We start from the raw sequence: 15688 nt of genomic DNA, 5'->3' as shown, positions 1-15688 counted from the left end.
GTAAAAAGAGGAGGCTTCCATTTATAATGAATTGCCTGTGATGCAGCATATCCCAATTTTACCAGGAAAAAGGGATCCTGTAACCCTCCCTGAGCTCACACTGAGATGCCATGAGAAGCCCTTCAGGTCAATAGTAGCATTGCCAATGCTATTCCTCTATCAGAATCACTTATCAGCTGAGTTCAGGTAAAAATTATGGCTTTTACCCACCCCCCTGGTCTGGTAGTGAGGCAAATAACACCAACCCAGGAGTGCTCCTTCCCCTTGGACCCAGCTCCCAGCACCCAGGAAGGAGAGTGGGAGGAGTTGGCTTGGATTTGCCTGTGGTCACACCAAGTAGGAGTGAAGTCCTTGAGAAATTCCTGTAAGGAGGAGAAGCAGCCAGGGCTCCCAGCACACCCAGTGTGAATCCTTGGCCCAGGGAAGCTGAGGGCCATCCCTGCCCCAAAGCTCTCCCTTCCTCAGGGAGGGGCAGGATGGTAACTGGAGCCACACCAGCAGGAATGGGGAGTGTGAGCCACCGTGGGCAGGGGCTTGGACAAAATGATCTTTGAGATTCCTTCCAACCCAAACCATTCTGTGCTTCTATGATTCCATCAGTTGATGAGCCATTTATTTATCCAATCACAACTTTACCATAACTCTTTTAAAACTCCACAACTATGGCCCCAGAGAACCCACAGGACAAACCCAGGGCACCCAAAGTCATAACTAACACCTCCAGCTCTGGCCTGTCTGTGCTTGATACATGCTGATTAAAAAAAAAAAAAAAAAAAGAGATGTGGACTGGAGAGAATGAAGAGACTTCTCCCTGTGAAAGCTCAATGCATATTTACACAGCATCCTGTCTTAATGCTCAGCTGCTTCATTTGTGTCACTTTAAGCCCTTGGCAGAAGCAGGGAAGTATTAGCTGGGGTTTAATTGTGTGCTGCTGGGTTCTGCAGGGCTCCCCACGAGCTGCTGCTGGGAGAGAGCCCTGTGGCAGGGCTGGGATGGGTGTGGGACAGTGACAGGGGCACAGCCACCAGCCAGGAGGGAGAGCAGCAGCAGGGGACACTCCCCAGGCTGGGACAGGCAGAGGACAGCTCTGCCTTATAATGAAGTGAAACATCATTTTGCATGGAGCTACCCAGTCCTGCAGCATCTGGGATGAACTCTGCTGTGCACTGCCCACACCTCCTGTCTGCAGGAAACAGGAGTAGGCTCTCCCCCAAAACTCATCCAGCTGCTGAGCCAGCACTCCTGAACGTGTCCCAGTGCAACTGGGGCCTCTTCATCCACTGCAGATCTCTCCAGTCTGCTCCATATGAGCCACTTCTGTTCCCTCTGCTGGAGGTGAAACAGGCACTGGATAGGTTATACACAGACTGTGGTCCATCCCCATCCCTCCTTCCCTGCACTGCCATCCCGGCCTGCACTCAGATCCCCACTGCTGGAGTCCAGCCCTGAGTGTGGCACAGCCTGCAGCAGTGGGTCCCCAACTGCACCCATCTAACTTTTGATAAAAGGCACTTGGTTGCAGTCAATAGCATCTCATAATATCAAAAACACCGCAGGAAACATCAAGAGCTGAATTGATTATGGCACAGTAATTCTTCAAGCAGTGAAAGGAGGGCAATTCCCAAGATGGGATTATTTTTTTGCAAGGCTTCACCTAATTTTCTTGATGTTATTTTCTCCCCCCTCACTCCCCAGCCCTCCTTCAAAACCTCTCCAGCTTTGCACTGCTCTTTGATTTAGTCCCTGAAAACAATATTTTGCTTAACATAGTTAAGTTTCCAAGCAAAGTGCCCAGGAAAGCATCACCACCACCCAGATTGCCAGGACTGAAACATGTGCAGCAGGAAAAAGTCAAGGAAGATTTTTGCTTTTGGTTCTGTAGTCAGCAACCCCCTTTGGGGAGACTAGACAAAGCCCTGACAAGAACTCAAAACATCTAAATCAGAAAAGGAGACCAAATACACAGACCAAAAGGAGAATGATCCAAAATCTGTGCAGAGTGGAGGCAAAAGGCAGTGGATTTTCAGTCTGATCCAGCCTTGACAAAGCATGAAAAGGTTTTGTGAGCCAGTGGGCAAGGCCACACAGGACACACCATTCCTGCTGGCAACGCTGGCATTGCCTGTAAACCATGCACTGAACTTTTTGGTGCTCATGAACTCATTTTGAGCTGATTTTGCTCCTTTGCCTGGAGGTGATAGGGCCAGGAAGGGTCTGCAGAGCATTTCTCCTGCATCTGGAAACTGTGGAATGAGAAGGAGCAGCACTGCATGAGCAAAGTTACTCTGAGCTGCCTGGAAAGTGCTGCACTAAAGGCACAAAGGGCATTATTTCCTAATAAATCACCCCAAGAGGCAGGGTGACATCCTGGAGTGGAGAAAAATCCCTGGAGGGCAGCAGCCAGAGCAGCGGGGCACTGCACTGAGGAGTGGAAACATCACCCTGGCTCTGCTGCTGAGGAGCAGGAGCTGAAGCTAATTAACTTCACTTGTCTTCATGGAGCACAGCTGTCCTGGCTCAGTGGCTGTGCCCAGCCCTGGCTGCCCTGGGGTGAAAATCAAACGGGAGCTTTGCCCCTTGGCCTGAGCTGCCGTCCCTCATCCCTCCACAGTGAAGCCGTGCTCCTCTGCAGCTCCATGTGCATCCCCTTTTTGCCTTTAGCAATCAATAAATCCCCATAGAAATCAACCTAGAGGTCTGTCTTCCATGGTGCAGTGTATCCTGGCTTTGCCAGGAAAAAGGGAGTCTGGGACTCTCCCTGAGCCCCCAGTGAGATTCCCTTTCCAAGAGCCCTTTCCAAACCTGCAAGGGACACTATCTTCTTGCAGTGTCCTAAAAGCAAAAGGACAAAGCTGCCCTCTTTGTGTCCATCTCCATTCCTTTTCCTCCCTGACTCTGGAGCCTGTCACAGGTTCCTGGCACACTTCCAGGAACATTTTGGCTCCACTGAATTTTATTAGTTTTGTCCTTTGGCTGAAGCGATCCAACAATAGTTACAGGAAATAAAAACAGGAAAAGAAGAGTAGATCCTGTCCACATCAGGCAAGTTTTATCTCATCAGAACTGCTTTTTTGATAGTGCTATTTTTTTTTTTCCACTGAATAGTGTTACTGCCCCACTCAGGCATCATCCCATCACCCTATCTGGGCTATGAGCTGCCTGGTCCTTCCTCCTGAAACCTTCTAGTCTCTTTCTCAGGCAGGAGATGCACACGAAAGCAAAGGTAATAAAACTCAAATAGGGGTAAAAATTGTAATTCAGGAAAAATAGTACAGAGAGGCTGTATAAACAGAGAGGCCAAGGGGCTGTGCTTTGAACAGGCAGCTACAAAGCACACTCCAGCCGCTGGTTAACAGAAAGCAAAGGCAACGACATAAAAACAAATAACAACATCAAACAGGGAGGAAAAAATCCCTTTCAACAGAGGAACCCAAGGTCTGATTTTGCTACCTTGCATCACCCTTTCTGCTAAGCATTCCCAGTGTGTTAGAGCCCGGCCTCCCCCTGCAAACCCTCAGCACCACTGCTTGTGTCAGCCCTGGCTGCATCCTGCCCCACACACATCCCATGGAGGGGTGGATGGACACACAGCTACAGCAGCACATCCGTATGGAGAACATGGGGAAGCTACAGCATCCTCTGCCAAACCCTACTCTGTGATGGGAGATCCCAGAGACATCAAAAGGAATCATTCTGGGTGTGAGACAGCGTTTGCAGATTTGGCAAGTGTGGGGTATTTTTAATTGTCTCAATAAACATATAAACAAAATCTGTTCACTCGCTGGGGTTTTTTTCCCCTCCTGGGCTGTGCAGCACCATGGACAAGAGGAACTGCAATCACTCAGCTGCCAAACTTGTAGCTGGTGCTCCCTGCTATAGATTTGCCTTTGAGCCAGGCCCAAATTTACATCCCCTGTCCCTAAGAGGTTTGATCATTTTCTGTGCAGTTTTACGGCGCAGCATTAAGACCTCAGAAATGCAGTGAGTTCACACAGCAGAGCACAGAGAGTGAAGCTCAGCATTATTGCAGGAGTAGTTACTAAAAGCCTGGGATGAGGCAAAGCTGAAATATGCCCTGGATTCTGGGCATGAAGGATGCCATGGATGCTGATGGACCAGGAAGAGACAGGTTGAGGGCAGTAAAATCCCTGCACTGTCCCAGAGGTGCTGGGTGATCCACGTTTCAATTCTGACCTACCCTAGATCCTTCCTGGGTGATTTCAGCTCCAGTTTTTTGGGGAGAGGTTTCCCCTCTTTCCCCATCACGCTGCTCCCCTAATTCTCTTATTTTGCTGCTCACAGCCTTCAGGCTGCTGCAATATTACATTTAGTCACCCCATGGCGAAGTGAGATGTACCTGACTCTTCTAACCTGCTCTCATAAATCACAGTGGGAGGCAGGGAGGAGGAGAAATCCTGGTAAGCAGCCAGGACGAATCTCAGTTGACAGCTGCAGGGCAGGGGCTGGTGGCTGCCTCTCTGTCCCTGCTCTCCAGAGGATGAGGCCAAAGGCTGCCTCTGTCCCAGTGTTAAGCACCAAAAGATGTTTCTGTACCAATTTCTGAGAAACAACAGCTCTTGGGGTGAATAAGAAGCCCAGGCCAGAGCACAGGGATGTTATCTGTGGGGATGAGGTGTCTCTGTGATGTGCACAGTAATGAATTGCCCTCTCTGCAGAAATGAGTAAGTTGTGCCTGCTGATGCAATGATCAATTTGCTCCATCATGCAAAGCTGTCCATTCATCATGGCCATCGACTGCAGCCACTCACACCTTTCTATTGGCCCCAGTGGAGCAGGAGGCTCTGCAGGAGAGCCACGGGCCCCTGCTCAGGAGCAGCCTAAAAAAGGAGCTTCTCCTCTCCCCCAGCCTCCTGGCTGAGGGTCCCCATGGCACTGAGCACCCAGAAATCACAGCCTGCTCTGCTCCAGGGGGGCAGAAGACAGAAAAGAAGGAAAAAAAATCAAGTTCCCATGGTATCCCCTGCACAAATGGCAAGAGGAGCTGGCAGGGTGCCCTCTGCCTGGATGCCATATCCCATCCCTGGATGGACCTGACCTTGAGGGATGCTCACCTGCAGCTGCACACGTTCATCTGTGCTCCTGCAGATCAGGAAGGAGGTTAAGGCACAGAAAAGTGAGTTTTGCTGCTGCAGCAGCAGGGACAGCAAAGCTGTTTCCACACTCTCCTGGCCCAGATTCCCTTTGCCTTTCTCGTCCACTTCATTTTTCAGCCTCCTCCACTCCCAGGGAGCCTCACACCACAGTGATCACCACTGACTTGCAAAACCACAAGTGCCCAAATCACTGCAAAACCCCTTTAAAATATCACTCAAAACCTCTGTAAGGCTGGGGAAACAGTGAGGCTGCAAGAGCACAGCATGACAGAACTAGTGAATGCCATGAGCAGGGAGAAAAAGCCTTGCTCCCATCCTTTACAGAAGACAGGACTCAGGAAGGCACAGAGAGGGGGAGCAGAGCGTTCTGCCTCTGAGAGAATTGAAAATAAAAATAACAAACAAATAAAGAAAAAGCAGAAATAAAAAATCCAGTTGATTGTACTTTGGCAAAGAATTCAGAGAGCAAAGGGGCACACTTGGGAGCAAAACGAAGATGAATCGACAGCGAGTTCAAGAGAATTCATTCTACTGCTGAACACTTGTCTCTCCATCAGGACATCTCAAAGGCTTGTCAAGTGAAGGCAAGGCTTTTATTTGTTTCCATGGTTGCCATAACGATAGAGCTATATGTCATGTCAGGCAGCAGCTGAGGCTCGTGCCTCTGATTTATAGCTGCTCAACAGAAATTATCAACTTTTCTGCAGAGCGGGTGGCACAGTGAACCGTGACCACTGGGCGTCTGCCAGTGCCGTGCTCTGCCCCCAGGGCTAGCTCTCCTCTTGGTCCCCCACAGCTGTGTGTGCCCCAAGGGATGCTTTTATTATCCCGTGCAGAGATGCTTTTATTATCCCCTACAGGGATACTTTTATTATCCCTTGCAGGGATGTTTTTATTATCTCTGCAGGGATGCTCAGTGCTGGGGCAGTAGGACCTGGGGGTTGTGGATGTGGGTCCTTCCCATACACTGCCACAATCAGAGCAATTCCTGACCCACAGGACAAGCTGTACCTTCCACAGGCTCAAATGGAGATGGCAAGGTGTGCGGGGAAGGGCAGCAGAAGGACTGAACACCTATCAGTAATTTGTTTAACAAAATTTTATCGACTACTGAGTTTAACACCAGGTTACGGGAGAAATACAGGTAAGAGAGAGAGATAGGAAGGGAAACAAAGAGGGGTCTTGAAAACAATCAAGACAAGGTGGGACTGGGATGCATTTCTTGTCCTGGCAGGGGATGTGCTGCAAGGAGAGTCTGGCCAGCCTGGGACCCCGGGCTGTGTGGAGAGCCCTGCACACTGGCCAAGCTCATCTGAACAAAGACGTCACCGTGAGCGGGGCTGTCACAGCCCCAGGCTGTGACTGATGTCATCATTGTGCAGAGGATCAGACTCCGGGCTCGAGGAAGGGATGCTCAATATGGTCACAGATAAATTATATATGCAAGTTTCATTAACTCTAAGCACTCTCATTCCTAATTTATGACGCACAGCCCTAAAACCCCCAGCACACCCCTGTGTCCTGTCCCCTGAAGGCCCTGGAGCACCCTAAGGGGGATGTTTGCATGAAGCCTACTGGCCCCTGTTTGCTGGAAGCTTCTCTAATGACTTGGATGCATCAGGGGAAGGTTTGGGCCCTTCATCCCCATCCACTCAAGTACAGCTTGTGACACACACAGAGAGCAGCACTGGAGTCAGCATTTCCCCAGAGAGCTGCTGAAAGGCCAAGCTCCACCTGTCCCTCTGCATCTTAAGCATCTTCATAAAAACACAAGACCACATTTGAACCTTTAACCCTCTGAGTTGTAAAAGACTTCATCACTTGTTTTCTCCAAGGCAGGCTTTCTGCCATTTCCCTCCATTAAACTCTTCAAGACAAGCGACCCCAGAGCCAAAGGTGTCAGACTAATGAAAGGTCTGCAGGAATGCAGCACGCTCGTTATTACAGGCACAGAAGAAACACAGCATCAGCCACCATCCCAGTGTCACAGGACAGCAAACAGGGCACGCTGGGTGCTGAGGCACAGCTGTGCTGTCACTGGTGTAACACAGCCCAGGTCTGCCCTGTGGCATGGACACGGGACTGTATTAAAGCCTGAGCACTGCAGGTTCAGGAAGAATTTCTTCACTAGAAAAGCACTGTCATGCATTGGAAGGGGCTGTCCAGGGAGGCAGTGGAATTCCCATTCCTGGAAATACTCAAAAAGTACCTGAACTTGGCACTCAGTGCACTGGTCTGGGTGACAAGGTGGGGATTGGTCACAGGTTGGATTCAATCCTTGAGGTCTTTTCCAACCCAAATGATTCTGTGACTCACCTGCAGGAGCTCCCAGCATGGAGGGACAGCAGTGCTGCCACAGTCGCAAAGGCAGGGGGAGGGATGGCTGTGTTTGAACACCAACACCATGGACAGCATGTGCACACCTCTGATGTTGGTCTGGTGGGCTGGATCACCACCTGAACATCTGAACCACCAAAACTGCTCCCCTGAGAAGCTCCTTATGTCAGTCCAGAGATAAAGCAAAGAGGCTGCAAGAAAAGCAGTTCTGAAAGTGCCTTTCTCATTGCATGAAAGCACCCACGAACCTCAGAAGAGGGTTCCACCCACTCTGGGGTGCTGAGGATCCTGAGCTTGCAGGTCCTCGTTTGAGAAGTGTTTCAGTTCTAATGTAGAAATAATAGATTGCTTTGCACTTCTCACTGTATCTGTGAAACCTTCCATAATTCAACATCAAATATTTATTATTGCGTTTATTAAAGTTTAAATAATTCAGCAACTCCTGTGTGTAAGATACGAGCACCGTGAACTCACACCTCCCTTATTCTACCTGAGCCACTCCAATATTTATACCTGGAATTCTCAGTTCAGGTTCCATTTATGAGGGGAGCAGGCAACAGCCTTGTGCCAAGAGCTCCCCTCCTCCTGCCTGGCATTCATCCATCCCGACAGAGACTTTTCCACAAGGAGCAGTGCCCAGAGACAATTACTGCACTGGAGCAGAAAACAAGCTTCTGAGCCTGTACCTTCACTGAGGCACTTTTAATGAAGATGTGAGGGGGAAAGAAATAAATAATGTTCTCTTGGCACTTTGGCTTGGAAAATGTTAGCATAAACCAAGGCAGCCCTTCCCTTTCTCAAATGAAAAGCAGAAGTTGTTGGAGACAAGAAAAACAACGGTTCTAAAAGAGCCAAAGTGTGATAGATATGTACCCCCGGTCTCTTTTCACAGGAAAGGGAGCAAGCACTAATTAGCAACAAAAACACACACACTTGGAAGTGAGGACATCTTGGATGCCAGTCCTGGCTCTGCCATAGCTTTTGTAGGCACTTGCTTTAACTACAGCCCTGCCAAGATGATGGGACAGAAGAATGGAAATCCATTCCTCATCACTTGGGAAAAAGACAAGACAGAAAGGGCTGGGGGACACAAGGATCCTGCCAGTGCCCAGGGAGATGATTCATAACACAGCCAAGGATTTTCAAGTCAGGATATTGTTTCTGGAGTCAACAGGAGAAAGCAGCAAGAAAGAAGGGAGGGAACATGGAATCGTCTCCCTGGCACCAAACAGACACATTCTCAATCTTAATTTAATGGGAGAGAGGGGAATACACACTAAATACCTTGGGAATTAGACCCTTATAATGCACAGTTAAACCCTTGTAAACCAGACCAAAGAGGATAACCACCACCAAGGGGATCAGAGAAATGTCTATGCATTCACTGAACTCCAAGAAGGAAATAAAAATCCTCTAATTGTGTAATTATTGGATGAGCAACATGGCCTTCATGAGTATCCCAGCAGATATCAGTGGCCAGGTGGGTGTAATATAGGTATGAGTTTCAGAAAGATGACAGCCCCTCCATCCAGTAAATGCATCCATTTAAGCACTGCAATATAACATTACATTTAAGCCACTCTCAAATTGCCTTGCCACAGGTTCCTACCAATTCACCTGCCTGCACTGACAGATTTCAGAGTTACATACTCAAGCCTGGCCTAGACCCATCAGCCCAAAGAGCCTGGAGAGCAATCACATCAGATTTCTTATTGGAAGGAAATTAATCAAACCTATCATCACAGAAATTACTGCATCCTCAATAACAATTTAGAGCAGTGTAGGCACTCAAGCATGAAGAAAACGAGAAATCTGCTTCCTACCTGACATCTGCTGGATCTTCTGTCACCAGAACATCTGTCTTGCAGCTGGCAAGGGGATTGATGGAAAGCTCCACGGGGGGCACCACGAAGCTCTTACTGACTGGCAGCCAGAGCCCTTGACCCAAACTGTAGGTGGACCTGGGAAAAGGAAAACATGTCACACAGGAACAGAGTGTCCACAGGGAATGGTGTCTCTCCACTGCCCACTCGAAAGTCAGAGCAGTGGTGGCACCATGAGATATGTCAGTGATTTGGTCTTGTCCTGAAAGCCAAATGGGACAGGAATGACTTGAGATGTGACAGGAGAATATGGGAATGGGAAAACTCTTCTTATTATTCCAGGAGGCGTTTCTGTGCATGCTGTCCTCACGTTTGCTGAAGTGACAAGACGAGAACCCTTCACTTCTTGACAAGTATGGACAAATCTTTCAGGTCTGTCACAGACAAATGACACTTGTCCCCTCACCAGCACAAGAATGAGCTGGGATTGACCAAGAGGTTGCATCCACTGGGATGTTCTTGTGGCTTTGCCTTCCCAAATGCCCCAGCTGCACCCTCCTGTGCCTCACCTGAGTATCTTCTCTGGTGCCTGCTCTCCTGTGACCAAGTCATATCCTCGCTCCAGTGTCGTGTAGGGCCAGGGCCTGGGAGGAGAGAGGGCAAAAGCAGCTGAGCACAGCACTGGGCTGGGCAAGTGCACAGATCACCCAAGGGGAGAAGAGGTGGGGTCATCACCAGCACAGGAGCCAGGGCAGATCCACCCCAGCACCGTGTACCCACTCTCCCTTCCCTGTGTCCCCACTCTCCCTCCCCTGTGTCCCCACTCATTCCTCGCTGTGTCCCCACTCTCCCTTCCCTGTGTCCCCACTCTCCCTCCCCTGTGTCCCCACTCATTCCTCGCTGTGTCCCCACTCTCCCTCGCTGTGTCCCCACTCTCCCCTCGCTGTGTCCCCACTCATTCCTCGCTGTGTCCCCACTCTCCCCTCGCTGTGTCCCCACTCACCCCTCGCTGTGTCCCCACTCATCCCTCGCTGTGTCCCCACTCTCCCTCCCCTGTGTCCCCACTCATCCCTCGCTGTGTCCCCACTCACCCCTCCCCTGTGTCCCCACTCTCCCCTCCCCTGTGTTCCCACTCTCCCTCGCTGTGTCCCCACTCACCCCTCCCCTGTGTCCCCACTCTCCCTCCCCTGTGTCCCCACTCACCCCTCGCTGTGTCCCCACTCTCCCTCCCCTGTGTCCCCACTCATTCCTCGCTGTGTACCCACTCACCCCTCGCTGTGTCCCCACTCTCCCTCGCTGTGTCCCCACTCATTCCTCGCTGTGTACCCACTCACCCCTCGCTGTGTCCCCACTCACCCCTCGCTGTGTCCCCACTCTCCCCTCGCTGTGTCCCCACTCACCCCTCGCTGTGTCCCCACTCTCCCCTCGCTGTGTCCCCACTCACCCCTCGCTGTGTCCCCAGTCACTGCGCACACACAGGTGTCGATGGACAGGGTCTGGGGCGTACCCTTCATGGCAGCTGCACTCTCCTGGAACAGAGCAGGGGAGGAGGATGAGATGTCTCTGGCCCAGAGGAATGTCAGTGACTGCAGAGTCAGGCCCTATTCCCCTGCTGCCCATCTCTGCTTTGTCACAGCCCCTCTGGTCCCTCCTGTGCCCCTGGAGCACTTTGGACTCCAGAAACCCCCAGGAAGTGTGGAGAAGTAGATGTGGAAAGCTGTAAGAAACCCGTAGTTATTCTTGGGGGGGGATTACATGATGCAGCACCCACAGTAGGTGGGGATGAGGTTTCATGATGCAGGTCTGTCCTTAACCAGCGTTCCTGTGCATTCCTGCAGCCAGGGGTTCACTCCTCAGCAGGGATCTTGACCTCACTTGACCAGAGCAGTGTCCACCCTGTGCAATCCCCAAAGTGAACACCACAAACCCATCCCACATCCCCTTCCCACCTCTGCCATTTGGCACCAGGACAAGAGTGCAGAGTCTCCTGCAGCCCAAACTCCCACTGAAAAATGCAGAACCCCCCCAATTTCCACCCTGCACAGACAGTTCCCATGCTGTGTCCCCATCCCACAGTGAAGGGGCTCTCAGCCCTGCTCCCCTCTGCTCTCTGGCTGCTGCCTCACCCTGCTCCTCTCTTCTGACAGCGGGGAAAGACATCTCCCCCACCAGAAAACCCAACTGCACTTGGCCCAAATTGATTCAGTGTTTGGTAGAAATACATAACCCGGAGCAAGAAACAGCAAAATCAAAAGATTAATTGGATTTGCACATGGAGTTTCTGCTACAAGCTGCTGCCAGTGTTTTCCCCCAGCCTCCCTCCTCTCCCCATCGTGCAGCAAAGCTGAGCTGTAAACACTGCTGAGGTGGGGACCTGGGCAGGATGCTGGGGAGGTGGGTACCCCCCTCACAGTGACAATGCAGACTGGCAGCTACCTGCATGCTCCTCGGGATCCTAAGTAAGTCCTTAAAATGCCTCACAAGGATTACAGTAAAGAGCTTTATTGTCAGGAGGGAGTGAGATGGGGATTCAACCGCTGAGATTTTTGAGGAAGAGACGCCTGGGAAGGGAGAGGCAGCAAAAAAAGGAAAGAGTGGGGGGAAAAAAGAGACGGCTAATGATGTGCTAAAATGCAACAGCACCTTCATGAAATATTCACTGCCTCAAACGCGTCTAATATTAAAGATTAAATGTCCTGGGATTTGTCCTAGCGACTTCGAAGCACTGATTTATGATCTGTCAAAAGCTGCTAACCTCATGATTCATAACAGGAGCGGCAGGAACATTGCTGCTCCAAAGGGAAAGAGTTGGGAGAGAGATGGCAGCGCTTGGCCCTGCTCAGGCTCTGCCTTGCCTGGGGGCTGGGGCGGTCTCAGTGCAAGAAAACACAGGTCCTAATGGCTCCATCAGTGATTTTAAAAAAAGAAAAGTTATTTTTTCCTTGGGTGCTTAGTACGCAAGTTTCCCCGGCCGTGCTGTGGATCATTAATTCCTGGCGCTTATTACATAACAAATATATGCTCTGCAAATGAGAGACATCTCAAAGTGCTTGCAAAGCAGAGCTGGGAGTCTTGGGGCACTGGCTCACACTTGGCTCCTGCCACAGAAATTAGAGCAAGTAAAGAAAATACACCTGCAGAGGTCAGCCTCCCATGGCCCAAAAGCCTCCCCCCATGTCAATGCTGGGGGTGCTGGGTGGTGAACCCCCTTCCCACGGCACAGGAGGGTTTATTTTGTCTGCTGCCTTGTTTACTGCTCCATCAGTTTGGCATCAGAAGGAGGAACTCTATCAACCAGGAGAAATATTGATTTTATTGACTCCAATCCTCGAGTTTCAGCAGCTACAGCCGGTGCTCAAGACTTTATTGGGAGGTTTATTGGGAGGTTTATTTCAGTAAGTGAGAGGCCAAGTGGTGGCACCAGCTGGGGAGGAGATCCAGGGCAGGAGAGAGTGGGGCTCAGCTTTCCACGGGTTTCCCAGGGTGATGTACACCCTTTTGGCAGAGTTTTGGAAACTGGATAGGACGGCTCCCAGCACGGGATCAGCTGAGTGCTGCAGTCTGCTGGAAGATTGAGGACTCCATCACCTTGGGTCAGGTGGTTTAGGATCTGTTCCTCTATCAAGAGCCATGAACTGACAATTAGTGGGGCTTCCAAAAAAATTCAGCAGAACCTGCTGTGCTCTTACAAGTTCTCAGGAGCTTTTTCCCTTTCCCCAACAACATCCACCTTCCTTCTCTGGCCCCCTGAACTATGTTATTTTCAGTCTGTCCCCATCCTTCCCAGAGACAATGCTAAGCAGGGTGGATGCTGAGCCTGGCTAACCCCCATGGAATGAGAAACACCTGATAAAGTGCCTGGAGTGGGAGAACAGGGTTCCCATACCTCTAACCCCTCTTTAGGGTGTGTTTTTCAACGTGCTGCTAAAATAAATCAAACCATTATAAAGGCCAAACTAAAGTGTCTTTGTTCAAAGCAACTGCATCTGAGATGGACACAGTTATCCACTCAACCCTGCTGCAGCTAAGTTAGGATTCAAGCTGAGCTTGAAGCCAAAGTCAACCAAAATAACCAAGTTTGACAAATAACTGCACCTGGAGCTGGATGCAATTTCCACAGGTCCTGCACACGCCTGTGTGCAGCATTCAGCTGCTGTGGGAGCACAAATGAATCAGGATCTACCAACCCCCAGGACAAGGATCCTGCTCCCCACACCCTGCCTGTGGCACGGGCATGCAGGTCCTTCCTCTGCTTTTGGATTCAGAAGCCACAAACCAGGCTGGATAATCCATGGCAATTTTTCAGCTGTTGCAGCCAAAGGAAGGATCACTGCTCGCTCAGTATAAATGAGGGCAGGTCCCAGAGCTCAGCTCTGGAGGTCCAACATTGTATTTTCAGTGTTATTAAACAGGTGGGGGCTTTAGCTCTCTTTTTTAATAGAAAAAGCTGGAAGTTGCTGAATTAGTCCTCCATTATATTCTCCACGCTGTGCTGCTGCTTCTGCTGGAATGGGGAATGGGGTCTCACACTGCACCCACAGCCTCCCTGCCCATCCCCACAGAGCCTGGGAGCAGCAGAGCAGGGCTGCAGGATGAACCATCAGCATGCCAGGATAAGCCTGTGAGCCTCATTACGGAGAGAGCCGATCCGTGGTGATAATGGTGCAGGAATCCCCCTAAGCCACCCGCCCAGTGCACAGCAGCAGGACGTGGAGGCTCCCACAGTCCCTGTGCTCCCAGGGAAGCTGCTCTCTGCTGTCACTGGCACTTTTATTTAAGGAGCTGGAGGAGCTTTGGCAGTGGTGGAGCAAAGCTGTTGTTTGTCAGCCTTCTCTTGGCACTGCTGGTGTCTGTGATTCCCTCTTCAGTGGCAGCACCTCCAACTCTGGCACTCACCTTTGTTCTGGAGGAATGCCCTGCTGTGCCAGGGCTGTGCCCAGCTGCACAGGTACATCCTGGGGACGAGTCCAGACCCCAGCTGGGGTGGCAGCCTGATCCCAAAGGCTGTGGGGCTATAAACACACACCTTTCCAGCCGTGTGAGCATTGCACAAACACGCTCATGTTCCAGGGCTGCCTCTCCCTCCCAAAGGGATACAGAGCTCAGCCACAGTTTTGTGTCCACTCCTCTCTGGAAACACAGAGCCCCTGCAGGGAACAGTCTCAGCAGAGAATCCTCAGTGCCACTGAGCCTCAAAGCTGCAGCACCACGTTCCCAGCCTCCCAGTGAAGCTCTCTGAAAAGTTCCTCTTCAACCCCTGGTGCCTGCTGTTCCTGCTCTTCAGGGATGACACTTTTCAAACCTGAGCCTCTGCTTCATTCTGATCAGAAATGCAACTTTTCTAGAAGCAGTTTAGAGCTCAAGGAACGAGACAAAGAAAGTGGCTCCTGCCCTACCGACCTGGCACAGAGCACGGAGGGAAAACCTAGAGTGAATTTGACAATTATCCCTCCTCTACCCCTGCTGCATGTCACCCTCCTCACCCTCATCCATCACAGCACTTAAGTGCAAGCTTAGCCTCCAAGGATTGTGCCTGAGTTTAAGCTCTGCACAGATTTAATTCTCATTATCATCTGCTCAGCTCCTACACCACACCTCCAAGGAACACATGAGCTGATGCAAGGAAGCAGAGAGGTCCCGAGGGTGGCCTGTGTGCCACAGCTGTCACCTTCTGGGCTGGGCACTGTCTCAGAGCTGGCCATGGAGGGGTGAGAAGTCCCTGCAGCACTGGTTGGATGGCCCAGTCTGGGGGATGGGTTCAGGAGCAGCTCCATACAGCAAAACCCATCCCTCTTCCCTCCTCCCTGAGCTCTTTAGACAAGCACAGAAAATGCCATTACAAGAACATTAGCAGCTGCAGGATTAAACACTCTAATGGCAGAAAATGAGAGAGCAAAGACAGCACAGATAACCTTAACTCGGCCCCTCGCAGGCACGAGTTTTGATTGCTGTTTATGTATAACACTTCAGCCTGGAGCTAAATTAGCTTGGGAGTTAACTGCCTCCTGCCCTGCCTGGTGCACCAGGCAAGCTGTGCCTCCACAGGAAAAGGAATGGGATATTACATGGGTTTTGACCAAGTTATTAAACTCCATACCTTAGAGAGACAGAACCTCATCCTATAAAAGTCTAAGTCAATAAAGGCACCGGGATCCTCCAACAGCGAAAACAGCAGAAGTGCACGAGAACAAACAAATATTACTTGATGTGCACAGAACCTGCGTGGTATTAAACTGAACTATAGGAAGGAATGGCTGCTTTCATAAACACAAATACACGCCAAGGTTGGTGATCTCCTGATTTACATGCTCAGCTCTGCAACCTCCAAATCCCCTTAACAGGTTGCCTTTAAAAAAATAGCTGTGTGTAAAACGACTTTCATCTGCCTCCTGCCCACAACACACCCCTGTCCT

The 15688-nt window shown here is 50.6% G+C and overlaps 1 protein-coding gene across 1 annotated transcript in view; it reads right to left on the bottom strand.

Moving 5' to 3' along the window:
* The window catches only part of ASTN2 (astrotactin 2), a 312809-nt gene that overhangs the window by 168840 nt on the left and 128281 nt on the right, over window positions 1-15688 (bottom strand). The window contains exons 8-10 of the mRNA XM_088177716.1: window positions 10720-10804; window positions 9845-9919; window positions 9276-9413 (exon numbers count right to left, since the gene is read on the bottom strand). Coding sequence (XP_088033842.1) covers window positions 9276-9413; window positions 9845-9919; window positions 10720-10804 — 298 coding nt within the window. The remainder of the gene's footprint in view (window positions 1-9275; window positions 9414-9844; window positions 9920-10719; window positions 10805-15688) is intronic.

This window comes from Sturnus vulgaris, chromosome 22, assembly GCF_052056855.1.
Source record: "Sturnus vulgaris isolate bStuVul1 chromosome 22, bStuVul1.hap1, whole genome shotgun sequence".
Classification (NCBI taxonomy): domain Eukaryota; kingdom Metazoa; phylum Chordata; class Aves; order Passeriformes; family Sturnidae; genus Sturnus; species Sturnus vulgaris.
This window is presented reverse-complemented; position numbering and strand designations above follow the sequence as displayed.